The sequence below is a fragment of the Prionailurus viverrinus genome, chromosome A1, assembly GCF_022837055.1.
Source record: "Prionailurus viverrinus isolate Anna chromosome A1, UM_Priviv_1.0, whole genome shotgun sequence".
In the NCBI taxonomy this organism is placed as follows: domain Eukaryota; kingdom Metazoa; phylum Chordata; class Mammalia; order Carnivora; family Felidae; genus Prionailurus; species Prionailurus viverrinus.
This window is the reverse complement of record NC_062561.1, coordinates 159,607,011-159,621,582: the sequence shown is the minus strand read 5'-3', so window position 1 is coordinate 159,621,582 and position 14,572 is coordinate 159,607,011. Positions and strand designations below refer to the sequence as shown.

The 14,572-nt window shown below is 37.4% G+C and overlaps 1 protein-coding gene across 3 annotated transcripts in view; it reads right to left on the bottom strand.

Moving 5' to 3' along the window:
• Window positions 1–885: 885 nt before the first annotated feature.
• The window catches only part of LNPEP (leucyl and cystinyl aminopeptidase), a 99,510-nt gene continuing 85,823 nt past the window's right edge, over window positions 886–14,572 (bottom strand). For 2 of the 3 annotated variants that reach the window (XM_047852987.1, XM_047853002.1), the window contains exon 18: window positions 5,802–14,531. In XM_047852987.1, the coding sequence (XP_047708943.1) occupies window positions 14,400–14,531 (132 nt within the window). In that variant the 3' untranslated portion in view covers window positions 5,802–14,399. Of the gene's footprint in view, window positions 969–5,801; window positions 14,532–14,572 lie in introns of those variants that run through there. The other variant, XR_007150936.1, reaches the window with a different exon arrangement.

Sequence of the window (14,572 nt, the reverse complement as noted above, 5' to 3'; positions counted from 1 at the left end):
TAGCACAAGTCCTGGTGCATAGTGGATGATTACAAATATTTATTGAGTGAATGGGCCATATAAAATATTTGAGAAACATGGCTTGGCTTCCTTCTTCTACCGGTTCAACTTATGGCTGCTTTCTCTCACCCAAAGTCAGGACGTGCTCAGATATTATAAGCCAATTTTCATATCAGCTTAGAAAAACAGGAAGAAATTGGTTGCCAGTCAAAAGAGGGAGATAAAGTTTCTTTTTATGAGAACAATGTGCTTGTTTGAAATAAAGAGTTGATAAGCTGCTTTGAGTAAGGGATAAGATTCCAAGGAGTATGTCCAAATAGCAAAAAGCCACAGACGGGTCCACTAAATCAAGGGACCAGCTGCTAACTGCAGGCCATTAGTTTCCTGGAGCTCCTGACGCACTTGGCCATGTGCATCTGGGTGAGGCAGCCAAAGTGCAATGCCACAGAGGAGAGACATTTCAAGTTCAAGGAGATGTCTAGGAGTAAGAGTGAGCAGTCAGCAAGGTGCACGTGTGTGTATCTGTGTGGCTGTGTGCATGCATGTTTTGGATGATTACAGGAAGTGAAAAGATCCCACAGAAACAACAGGGTAAAGGAGAGGCTCTGGAGAAGAGAAATATCAAGTGATGATGAAGCTGTTCGTTGTGGCATGTGAGAGATTCTCCCCTATAGAATCCTAGGGAAAATCTGCATTGCTCAGTAATGCTTTGGCTATAGTGAGTTTGTGGGAAGGAATCTTAAAGAGGTATTAGGTTCTAAGCCCAGGTTTGCTCAAGGCAGAAAAGAGACCATGGGCATGGATGCAGGGCAGAGGAAGGTCAACTGACATCCAGGTTATTTCCCCCTACCCAATTCCCAATAAAGACTAAATATGTCAAGTGGATGGTTTTAAAACTGTGTTTTAATATTGTCTCTTCCCATGACTGTAAACTTCCTTAAGTTCCTGACCTTCTGGCAACAGGGAGTCTGTAGAAACATAAGAAAGACAGCAGTCAGCACCCACAGTCTAGGATTCTACAGCCCACTCAAGGACAAAAGGCCCATCTCAGGCTGACTTCAAACTACTTTAGGAAAATGGTTCATCCTCATCTTCTACCTGTAGTTGGTGAAGCTATCAACCATTACAGCACTTGGCACCTCACCATTGTTTCAACCACCCCTTCCTCTTCCCTGATATTTCCCTTGGTGGGGAGAGAAGTCTTTCTGAACCTCCCTGACATTAGCATCTTCCACCTGAGAGAGGTTACTTCCTTGTGCCCACTTAGTTCAAACATACAAAAAAGGGCATATGATAATATACCATATATCTACTCTTTCGAAATCATGGTAGATTGTTCACATTATTGAGTTTAAAGTTAAAATATTAGGATAGGTTTAGCTCCACACTCTATGTTAAAATGAAACACCTCTTTCAACAGAAAATTCTAATATTCTTATTTCCAAGGAAATAGTATCCTGTAGGCATTTGCACATCCTTTGTCTCAAAGGTGACACAAACTTTTTCTAATACAAACACATATACAAATTTAACATATAATGTTATATTTGGGGGTCATAGCTAAGGCAGAGCTTCTGAGTTCCTTTACATTATCAGTAAAATTGGGGAATTAGACTGTATCATATGGAAGTTCTTTCTAGCACTAACAAAGATCTTAACACATTTGGCCAATTTCTCTGCCATGCCCAAAGTTGTACACAATATTTTCTAGGTAGAATGGACACTCGTACATGCTTGTTTTGCATACTGAAGGCAAATACATTATTGAAAGGAAAAAAAGGAGTATTTACAAGCATATATGAAGTACCAGATATATTTCCTATATACCTGTGCCTGATGTTATTACTGCAAAATAGGTGTTATTACCACCATTGCATTTAGTCAATAATCAAGATTTTATTTCATACTTATTTATAATTAACCAAATTCAGTGAGATCTATATAACTTCATGCTTTTTCTAATGTACTACAATAACTCTCAAATTAAATCTGCATATTTAAGGCTTAAATTTACAAAGAGGATTAGACTGAAAGTATTTCCCTAATTTCCTAACTGGCAAGTTATATAACCGTATTCAATTAAAAAACTCATTTCCATCTGTAACTGATGGTGTTAACATCCATACACCCCAGAAAACAGCAGGCAGTTTTAACAATGGCAGTGGTATTTACCATGTCACTGTGATATTTACAGGCATTGTACTAGGTAATTCATAGATATTTTATTTATTTATTTTTTTTTAAGTTTATTTATTTATTTATTTTGAGAGAGAGAGAGAAATCACAAGCAGGGAAGGGGCAGAGAGAGAGAGAGAGAGAGAGAGAGAGAGAGAATCTCTCAGCACGGAGCGTGACACAGGGCTCGAACTCCAGAATTGTAAGGTCATGACCTGAGCCGAAACCAAGAGTTGGACCTTAACCCACTGAGCCACCGAGACACCCTATAGATATTTAATGCTAACAACCTCACAAGGTAGTTAGTATCTCTGTTTTATTAATGGAGACAACTGAGGCTAATAGGAATTAAGAGGCAAGTGGAAAATCACTGTACCAGGAACCAGTTCCAGTCCTGATTGATGCCAGTCTATGTTCCACAGCATTTCAAATATTTAAATTTCTAGAAATCATTGCCTTTTGCTACCATGTAAAAATACTAACATTCCAAGAATTTTGCTCAAGTTAAAAATCACAAAAGGCTAGGAGGCAAAGTAAATGAAGATATACTCAGCCATAAATACCAGGGCAGCCAATGTACAATCCTGATGAAGAAACCAAGGATCACATGGGCTATGTTCACATAGATGAGCAGCATGAGAAAACATGGAACAAAAGGGCTTCTTGTTTCCCACACTTGGCTTCTATACAAATGGCATGTGAATAAGCAACACGCCGAGTCCCCTTTATAAATAAGCCTTTCCTAAGCTGACATGGCTTCTTGTCTGTCGCTGACTTCTTTGAATCTATTGCCTCCTGGTGCGGCCTGCTCAACAGTTCAACTATGGCAACGTCATCTACTTTAACCACTCTATTTTGTTATTTTACTATGTTACATTACGTTCTTCCTTCAAAAAAAATAAGTGGCATAGTAAGAATAAAAATTTTTAGACGTATAAGCAAAAGTCCTGATTATAATTCAGCTCAGCCAACAATAGAAATCACAATCACATAATCAATTGGATGGCCATCCATAAGAAAAGTAGTAAAAATGAAGAACAAGCAGAAAGCATTGGAAACATATCACTAATTATTGACTATAGAAGGTAGGCTGTGATGATGATTTTAAAGTATGTTTTTGCTCTCTGGTAATAACACTCCTGTATAGCATGTAAGTCAATTGTTCAACTCACAAGTTTTAGGAAGCACTAGATGCTTGAGTGTGTGTGTGTGTGTGTGTGTGTGTGTGTGTGTGTGTGTGTGTGTGTGTGTGTTGCAGGAGGTGTGTAGGGCTTTACGGTATGAATTGAAGTAAAGCAAAAAGAAAATATAACCAAATCAAACTCTCCTGTGCATGGATTCTAAAAATGATTTTGAAACATAAAGTTTTTTTAATGTGTATTTATTTTTGAGAGAGAAAGAGAGTGAGTGGGCGAGGGGCAGAGAGAGAGGGAGACAGAGAATCCGAAGCAGTCTCCAGGCTCTGAGTTCTTAGCACAGAGCCCAACACAGGGCCCAATTCCACAAACAGCAAGATCATGATCTGAACCAAAGTCAGACGCTCAACCGACTGAGCCACCCAGTCGCCCCTCTTCTCTACATTTATAATGGGTTTTAGTTCAATTGTTTACTGCAGATATCCATGAATAAAAAAGTATAAAAAATGTAACCAGAAGATTTTGATCAAAATCAAAATTCCTAAGAACATTACCCCAGTACATTACTATTACCTATTGAAGTTTAGTTGACAACACAATACTACATTAGTTTCTGGTGTACAACATAGTGATTGAACAGCTCCATACATATGCTATGCTCACAAGTTTAGCTACCACCTGTCACCCTACATTATTACAATACCATTTACTGTATTCCTTATGCTATATCGCTCATCCCCATGACTTATTCATTCTGTAATTGAAAACCTGTACCTCCCACTCCTCTTCACCCATTTTGCCCATACCCCTACCTCTCTCCCCTCTGGCAACCACCAACCAGTTTGTTCTCTGTGTTTATGGGTGTGTTTTTGCTGTTTTCTAGACTCCACCTATAAGCAAAATCACATGGTATTTCTCAGTCTTATTTCACTTAGCACAATAACCTCTAGGTTATTGTGTGTTGCAAATGGCAAGATCTCATTCTTTTTTTATGCCTGAATAACGTTCATACCACAGCTTTATCCATTCATCTATCAATGGGATACTTTGGTTCCTTCCATGTCTTGGCTGTTGCAAATAATGCTGCAATAGAGATAGGGATGGGTATATCTTTTCAAATTAGTGTTTTCATTGTCTTTGAATAAATATCCAGTAGTGGAATTGCTGGATCATATGGTAATTCTATTTTTCATTTTGTGAGGAACCTCCATACTGTTTTCCATAGTGGCTGTATTAATTTACATCCCCAACAGTGCATGAGGGTTCCTTTTTCTCCACATCCTTGTCAACGCTTGGTATTTCCTGTTTTTTTTGATATTAGCCATTCTGACAGGTGTAAGGTGATATCTCATTGTGGTTTTTATTTGCATTTCTCTGATGTTGAGTGACGTTGATCATCTTTTCATGTATCTGTTGGCTAGCTATCGGGTCTTCTTTAGAAAAACGTCTATTCAGGTCTCCTGCCCATTTTAATCAGATTATTTGGTTTTCTAGTGTAGAGTTGTAGAAGTTATTCATATTAACCTCTAAACAGATCACTTGCAAATATCTTCTCCATTCAGTGGGTTGCCTTCACTTTGTTGATTCTCCATTAATGATCACCATAGGAGATTGTAAGAAGGTATGGCTTCAAGGTTTCTTTGTGTCCCCAGAAACAGGTTTTTGGGTAAGGGGATTAAGAGACACTGTATTTGCTCTAAAATGCCCACCTTTAAGCCCTAACAATTACTGGAAGAGAATATTGGTTCTAGTTCTCATATCTGGAAGCCTAAGAAATTCTCAATTCTCAAGATTACTCATGGGGTTAGAACAGAGAAACTCCTTTTGTAGACATGACCAGGAACATAACTATCGCAGTGTCCCTTGATAACAGCTGTGCACTCCCACTCCAATTACATGTGAATCAAAGCAAGGGGTGTCCTTTGAAAACATTTAGTGTCCTTTCACCTTCAGATAGTAAGTGTTCCTTGGTTTCACTGGCATAAGTAGTTACATGTCTCATTCTGATTTAGGTACTGAATTATTACTGTATCAACTGGTACTGGGTGTTTATAGGAAGCAATTCAGTCTAAAAAGTAAATAATTGCCCTACAGTTCATATAACTATTACTGAGCCCCCTGCTCCATGCATCCACTGAAAGTTTTAATCCCCACCCCACCCCATCACAGGAGAAATTTGGCAATGTCTTAAGACATTTTTCGTTGTCACACTGGGGGTGGGGGAAGTTCCATTAGCCCATATTTGCTACTTGCATTAGAGGCCAAGGATGCTGCTAGTCATCATAGAATGCACGGGAGAGCCCCAGATATCAAATAGTGTGAGCCTGAGAAACCTTGAGTTACAGGCAGTAGAGATACTGGGATACTAGTGGGGTAAAAAACAAACAATGCAATACAGTGAATACAGTCATTACCCTTGTAGAGTATATAATCTGAGAAGATGTACCACTTTATATATGCAATTTATTTATCCAAATAGTCCACACAGTATTTATATTTAAATACTTTATTTTCATTTCACAAAAAAGAAAAAGCAACAGTGTTTGCAATTACACATGCCTTTCAGTCAGTGCTGGTCATATGCAAAACAAGTTATCAGAAGTATAAAGAAAAATAAGCCTTTTCCCTTTACAAGTGACACAACACAATTTGCATATATATTATATTACACATACTGTTTTCAAAATTTTCCACAAAAGACAGGTTATGATACAAATTTAGAATTCCACCCACAAGCTCAGATTCAAAGAAGTGAAGATCTGTATAGGTGTCTAAATACAAAAACGTAATAGTTTTACAAGTTTTCCAAATAATTACTTTTCAAAGTGTTTGAAAGAGACTACTACTCTTCATAGCAACGTGGAACACTTGGGTTTAATCAAGACGGCTAGGAGACTAAGTTTGTCTCAGCGTGAGTTTGCTCATTAATGCAAATGCTCCAATTTTGCTGTAATTCTCATTTCATATATATATATATATATATATATATATACACACACACACACACACACACACACACACACACGCACGCACACATACATACACAAGTGTATTATTGTACTGATGGTTTATACAGTGCAACTTCTGGAGCATTTCATTCAGCTAATCCATGACCTTTACTTCTTTGAAGTATTTCAAATTAAGAAATGCTCAGAGATATCACTAATGACTACTATGACTAATTTCAAAAAGGTGTCCCTTTCTCTCTTATTTATGATCATAATTACATGTGTCACGAACAAACTTTTATTTTTTTCTACAGCAGCAGGTATAAATAAGCAAAGTACAGGCTAATATTTCAACACTAGGACCTGAGAGTTTGATATGGTAAATGACATCTCTTTGCAAATGTTCTAGGAGTCCTATCTAGCAACGTTTCTAAAAAATATATATAATAGAACAAAATAATATAGCAAACCTTCAGCATTAGAAACAAAGATTGCTCAGAAGCTTGATGGAAAAAAAGCAAGAAGGAAAGAAAGGGAGGCAGGGAGGGAATGAGGGATTTTACACATGCATTTTCTTTGATACAGACAAATGTGGAGTCCTAACATTTACCATGTGGTGGATGAAGAGTCAATATGATTCAAGAAAGCGAACACACACGTCTGGATATATGAAATGCATGCAAAAACATAGAGCTGATGAGGCAACACCGGCTTACATGTTTAAGTGTACTTGAGTATAACATCTAATACTGCAGGCACTGAAGAAGAAGAAGAAGAAGAAGAAGAAGAAGAAGAAGAAGAAGAAGAAAGAACAAGAATGGTCCAGCTAATGGAGAATGGAAGGGAGAGATGCAGCCACACAGAAGAGCTCTGGGTAAGAAAGGACCAACTTGCCTTCCCATAGATGGGTGTTGAAAGACAGGAGGGCTAGCTCCCCAATTCTTAAGGGAATGATTTTTGGGCCCATGTTGTTATTCACTAGAACCATGGCAATAACTCAAAAAGTTCATTCCAAAAGTCAAAATAATTTTTATTGGCTACACAAGAATATGCTATCTATAGAACTGCAAGAGACTTCTGTAGATAAATCAGAATTCCAGCCCCCCAAAGAAGCTACTCTCAAGGGTCTTCAAATGAGTTCTAGGCAGCACTTTTACTGGCTTACCAGTTACTAAAAGATTAATCAGCAATGAACGTTAGACACACTTTTTACTTAGTATGATCCTCTTGCCTTTCTGGAATTTCCACAGTACAGGTCCCGTCTCACCCTTTCCTTCAGTTTGAATCAATGTAAGAAATGCTGACCCTGATTAGCTTTCACAACTCAACCATGTCCAAGTGTCTGCTCCCATCTTATTTGCTGTACATTTGTTAGCCATTAGTTACACCACCCCAATGCCTCTCAAGTCACAGGACAGGGATCTGGTGGGACTTTATTTTTGTTAGATCCATGCACAGCCCTGCAAGGGACTAAGTATTAACGAAAAATAATGAAAAAAAAAGAGGGAAGCAGATTAGATATGCGCATAAATATATTTATACTTTTAAAGGCATATTTCCTAGAGAATAAAACAAAATAAGCACAGAACAACAACTATACTAGCCACTGATAAATGAGGAAATATGTGGGGAAGGAAGAAGTGAACTGTCAATTTATGAAACTCAATTGCCTTTAGGTCCCTACATAGATAGCCATGCGAAGAACTAAATACAAAATGAAAGGAAATATATTCATATGTATTAAGAATATTCCCCTGCCGAAAATAGAAACCCCTCCAAAAATAAAAAAGCCAAGTAAATAAACAATACACAACTATTCTACTCACTATTGCCAACACAGGCAATAAGGGAAAGGGGAGAAGGGGAGATTTGTCATACACTGATCCTCAATTTTCATTCAGTACCTATACATCCATGCTAAGAATAGGTACAAAATCAATTAATACGAAAACATTTATATACATTTTTTAAAAGTTTGTACGCTATCCTTATCCTTTCCCCACTACCCACCCAAATTATCTCTCCCCCTAAAAAAAAAACCCAAATTATAAAACTATTGCCAATGCAGGCAGTGAGGGAAGGGAAGCAGAGGAGATTTATCATACGTATGGACCTCCGTGTTTCATTATGTACTTACAAGTCCCAGCAAAGGACTGGTTACTAGGTGAAATAACACACAAAATGTAGCAAACATTTATATACATTAAAAAAATTCACACACACACACACACACACACACACACACACACACAGACTCCCCCCACCCCCCACCCCTCCAAAAAAAGAAACGAAACATCTATTCTTCTACCACTGCCCAGCAGGCAATGAGGGAAGGGGAGTAGGGGAGATTGTTCATAGAATCAATCGCAACTTTCATGAAGTACCTAAATAGTCATGAGAAGGACTAGATTCAAAACGAAGTGAACACCAAAAAGAGGCAGAAACATTTATATACATTTAAAAAACCAGCTATCTTATCTAATAAGCCCATTCCCCATAAATAACCTCTAAAACAAAAAACAGAAACCAAGTCCTACAATTGTGCACAGGCTATAAGGGAAGGGAGAAAAGGTTTATCATGTCTCCGGATCTGGGCCTCTGCACTACATTTGAGATCTACAAATCCAAACAAACAAACAAACAAACAAACCTGGTTGAAGTAAAAGAGCAAGCCACAAAAACAAAAAAGCAAACAAAAAACATGCAGCAGACATTTATATACACTTTTAAAACCGTAAACCCAGAAATCCCCCACCACCCTGCCAAAAAAACCCCATCTAAACAACTACACCACTAGTCATTGCCCAGATAGGCAACAAGGGAAGGGGCCAAGAGGAGATTTTCTTCATAGAATGAACCTTAATTTTCATCATGTACCTAAATATCCATGGAGATCTAGGTACAAAATGAACTAACAGAAAAAAGGAACAAAACATTCATATACATTGAAAAGAGTATATATCCCCACCCTCTCAAGGGAGGGAGCGGTAGAGTAAAAAATTAATCTAAAACTACTCTAGACTATTGCCCACAGAGGCAATAAGGAAAGGGGACAAGAGGAGATTTTCATACAACCGGACCTCCACGTCTCATTAGGTACCTACACGTCCAAGTAAGGGACGCGGTACAAAATGGAATAACACAATATAGTAACAAACACTGTATATACAGTTTTCAAAAGTATATATCCTGCCCTTTGTCCCTTCCCACACACCAAAACTTCAAAAAAACCGAACTACTTTAAAATTATTGCCTATGTAGATAAAAAGGGAAAGGGAGAAGAGGAGATTGCTATCCATCTAGAACTCCACGGTTCATTAGGAACCTACGGGTCCAAGTGAAGGACTGGGTACCCAGTGAAATACTGTAATAAGGAAGTAAAAATGTGTGTGTGTGTGCACACACACACATATATATATACATGTATATATATATTTAAAAGTGTTTACCCCCGAGCCCACAAAAGAACCTCTGAAACTAATTAACTACTCTACTAGCCATTGCCCATGCAGGCAATAAGGGAAGGGGAGAAGAGGAGATTGTTATACATCCGGACCTCCATGGTTCATTGGGTACCTTCCAGTGTGGGCACCCAATGAAATAATACAACTTGGTAGTAAAAACAGGTATATACAACATGTACACATCCCTGTCCCCACCCCCACCCTCCCCCCAAACCCCACTCCAACAACTATTCTACTAGCTATTGCCCACACGGGCAATAAGGGAAGGGTACAAGAGGAGATTGTCATACATCCGGACCTCCACGTCTCATTAGGTACTTTAATGTCCTCTGAGAAGGACAACGTACGAAATGAATTAAGTAATACAAAGTAGTAGCAAACTTATTTATATACATTAAGTACATACCCTACTTCCCATCCCCCCTCAAAAACAAAACAAAACAAAGTATTAGCTACTGCCCAAGGAGGCAATAAGGAAAAGAGAAAAGAGGAAATCTGTCATACTCTGAACTTCAATTTTCATTAAGTATATATGCATACATGCAAAGGGACATATAAAAATGAAATGTAAAAAAGTAGCATAACATATATACACACACACACACACCTGAAAGAATGATATACAAGCCTGAGCCCCCAAGACTAGATCAAGGCAAGAGCACCCACAGCTACTCTATTAGCTACTGTCCATGCAGGCAATATGGAGAGGGGTAAGTGGGACATGTGTCCTACTTCTGGACCTCCACAGTTCATTAGATATTTACATATCCATGGGAAAGATGAATTAAGTGCAAAATGAAATGACACCCACAAGATAGCAGCAAAAACATCTTGTACACATTTTTAAAAAGAACATACTCTGCTCTCCCCTCAATATCACTATCAACTTCCAAAAAAGAAACATCACATAACTACTCTGTACCTATTGCCCACACAGGCAATTATGGGCAGGTGGAAGAGATTTTTCACAGGACAGAATTTCACTATCAGAAAAAGTTTACCAAGTGAAAGAAAATAAAAACATATCAAAACCACATATGCACATTAAAAAAAAAGTATATACCCCCAAAAAGGCACTCAAAGAAATCAATCAACTATTTTATTAGCTATTGAACATGTAGGCAATAAGGAAAGGGAGAAGAGGAAATTTATCATACTTTTGGACTGCCACTTTTAATTTAGTACTTACTAATGCAGAGAATGAAGTGCAAAATAAAAGAATGCAAAAAAAAAAATACAAAGAACCCAAAAAATAAAAAACAAAACAGTACAAATGGGAGTGTCAGAGGGGGGAGAGAAGAAGCTCTTTACAAAAGAGTTAATTCCAATAAAAACGAAATGACAAAGGCAAAGGGGAGAAAAAGAGCTGCATCTTATGTATGAAATTCAGATTTGCAGAGAATTTGAAATTCTCGTTTTGCAGAATCAGCTGAGAAAATGCTGTCCTCGGTGATGGTATGTGTCCTGAGCTGCACAATCCCATGAAACCAATCGGGGTTACGTGAATTCAGCAGTCCAACTGCAGATTATGGGTCCAGGTGCTTTAGTTGCATAGACTCTTAAAATACAACTCAGTAACAGGCTACCAATAATCCAACAAACTCAGCACGTAACTTTCATTCCTTACTTTGCTATGCTCAGAAGGGACTCTGCTCTGTACCCAGTGAGACTGATGCAGCACAATATCCTCTACGTACCCAGAACTCTGCTGACAGCTCTTGTTCAATGAAATGAAAACATGAATGGCAAAGAGTATTAACATTTAAGTGGAACCTGTGCTGGTAAGAAGTTCACAAATAACAGCAACACTTAACTTAAAGAGATCTCTATGTAAAACAAGAAGATGCAGGAAGGCACAAGCCTGGGGTGGAAGCTGACCCCACCTGTAGTTTAATGTATCCAATCTCTTGCTATTAAGGGAACAAACTAGACTCCTTGGATTTCTATTTCCAGATCTCCAAAGCATACGTTTTTCTTCTACAATTCCAGATTTCCAATTTTACCTTTCCTAATAACCTAGTATGATGTGCCCCTTCTATTACATTCATGTAGATCGTCTCTCTGCAATGAACATAATACTTGAAAACCAGACTTAACTGTCATGGATCTATGTGCTTACATAAACAAGCGTGCTGTGACTGCTGTGCGTCCATCTGTTTGAGCTCTACAAGATGCAGGGGCAAAGATAAGGTTTGGGGTGATATAATCTTCAAAAGCTAGTTATACTTACTATGTAACATGTTCTACTGGTTACTTAACCTTATATTCCTGACTTAGAGATAGTTTTTAGAAGTGCCATACAGAGATGGGTTAGCTTAACATTACAAATTATGGAATCCTGTGGGAAAATGTGAGGGGAGGGCTGCTAAAACTACAAACAACTGAGGTGAGGCCTATAAATAACACTACAACCAGTATAGATCCAGTATCATGGGAATGAACAGCTTTTGAATACAAAGATAGCAATGGATTACAAGTTACCTCTTTTTTAGCTCATGTTTTGATAAGTATTTAAACATCACCCTCTTCCTACATACTATAAGCACACACACACACACACACACACACACACACACACACACACACGCACTCAGGAAAGATGATATAATTCGGTACAGGATTTGCCATATGCAGAGTTAACATACATTACAGTAGCCATATAAAGATGGGCAGGTAAAACTGAAAAGTCTTAACTGATTTTGAGAAGTAGCAAAATTTAAATTCTGTATCAAAGTGGAATTTAGTAATATAACATATGGTAAAAAACCAGCAACCAAAAAACCCCTCAAAGTTTAGTATGTTTCCCCACTCTAAAAATATAAAAACACACTAACTTCCAATATCAACTAAACTATCATTCATTTCCGGAAGCACAAGACAAATAAAAACCTACGATCACCCCAGTTTCAATAAGACATCTTTTGAGGATTCTGTGATTCTCAGGATATAAGATTTTGTATTCTAAACCAGAGGTAAATGTTTAGAAAAGACTAAATTGGGGGAAAACACACTAGGATTAAAGAAAGCTAGCTTTTGGCTTGCTCGCATTTTAAATCTTGTTATATAAAAATATTTTCATAAAGTAAAATATAATTTTATACACAATCCCACATATTTTTTGCTTTATACCTGCTAAAATAAAAAAAAAAAAGGTGTCCTTTCCCATTGATTCTGTGGAGTGTTTTAAGTGCTTGAAAATGGGTATCTACTCTTTTTACATACATACAAGATGTTTTCAAACAAAATATAAAGTACTCAAAAATTATTAGGAAGAAAGTCTTTCCCGTAAGAATCAAAGAAACTCCACAATCTAAGTATGAAGTCTGCATAGCTCAAAAAATTCAAGTACGGTATTTCTCCTTTGCAAGGAGTGAAAATGCCACACAGCTGTGGACATCTTCCCTTTTCTTTCTTTCTTTTCTCAGCCGTTCCTTTTAATCAGTTAGTTTGGCCATGATAAAGACAAAACAAAACAAAACCACTGATTTTTCAACTAAAAAAAGGTACTGTTTTTGACAGTAGAAAAAATTCAAAGCCCACCATATTAAATCTGAATCAAATTACTCCTATCCCACATTCTCTTTATTCCTTTAAGGTACTATGGTGAACTTCAAATAAAAATGCTCAATTTTTCAAAGGCCCTATTTTAAAATACGCTTCTACTATTCTTCTAATATACCTTACCATATAACATGAAAATCTACATGAGTATGATTCACAGAGAAAGTGTCTATGATCAGGTAATGTCAAAGATAACTTAAAAAAATTATTTTTAGTAATAGTGATAAAGTCAGGATAAAAGACACCAGTATTAACAAAATGCTTGCCATGTATGTAGACATACTTATTTATAACATAAGGTATATCTATGGCAGGGAGTGGTAAAGGTGTACAGATTTGGAGAATTCATAAATAAAATAATTATAATTAAAGCTAACTCAGTTTGAAACATTCTCCTAAAAGATGAAAAAATAATTATTAAATATTTGGAAATTTTAATCTTTTGTCCTTATTACTTAGTTTTTCAATACAACAAAAATTTAAAAATTCTGTAGCACCTGGCTGTTCTGCAGAAAAAAATATAAGTTATAGATCTTATTTAAACTTTTTTTCAGAAAATAAAGAGTTAATCAAAACCTCAAATCAAAGTAGATCTGCACACCTGAGATCAGTTTTCTAACAGTTATATGATTCATCGACTTCATTACCATAGTATTTGAAGCCAAGTGTGGTACCACATTCAAGTAACATCTATCAATAAGAAGCAACAAATGGCTGACAAACCAGCAGCCTGCAAAGATGATGGCTCCCATGGTAGATCTTTGCTTGTTTCACCATGTCAGTATTTTCCGGATACTGAGAAACAGAACAGAAGGCCAAAACAGATTTTTCCTCCCTATTTCTTTATCTTAAAAGTAGAAAAATTACTTACTGTTTTTGTAGATGTTGGTGCATGTAGGCGAATATAATTTTATAATAAATAACTACATACTTCCCAAAGACAATTCGAAAAAGACAGATGAAAAGTACAGACGGGCCCTGAGCTAACTAGAACTCCTAAGAGTGCAAACAACTCGGCAGCGGTTCTGGCTTCACCTTGGCTTTTTGCAAAAGCAGCGGAGCCCAAGTTAACAAGCTCTCTGAATGGGCGACAAGATGAGGTGCAGGTGTGCATGCTACAGCCACCACGTCAGAGTTTTAAGGTTCTTCTCCATCCATCGGATATTCAACTGAATGACTTCCAAGGCCTCCTGGACGCAACGAAGCCGAAAGGTTGCCTCTGACTGATTTTCAAAGAACGCCTGGACCTGTAAGTTGCATGCAGAAGTATTTCAAAAGAAGAAAAGAA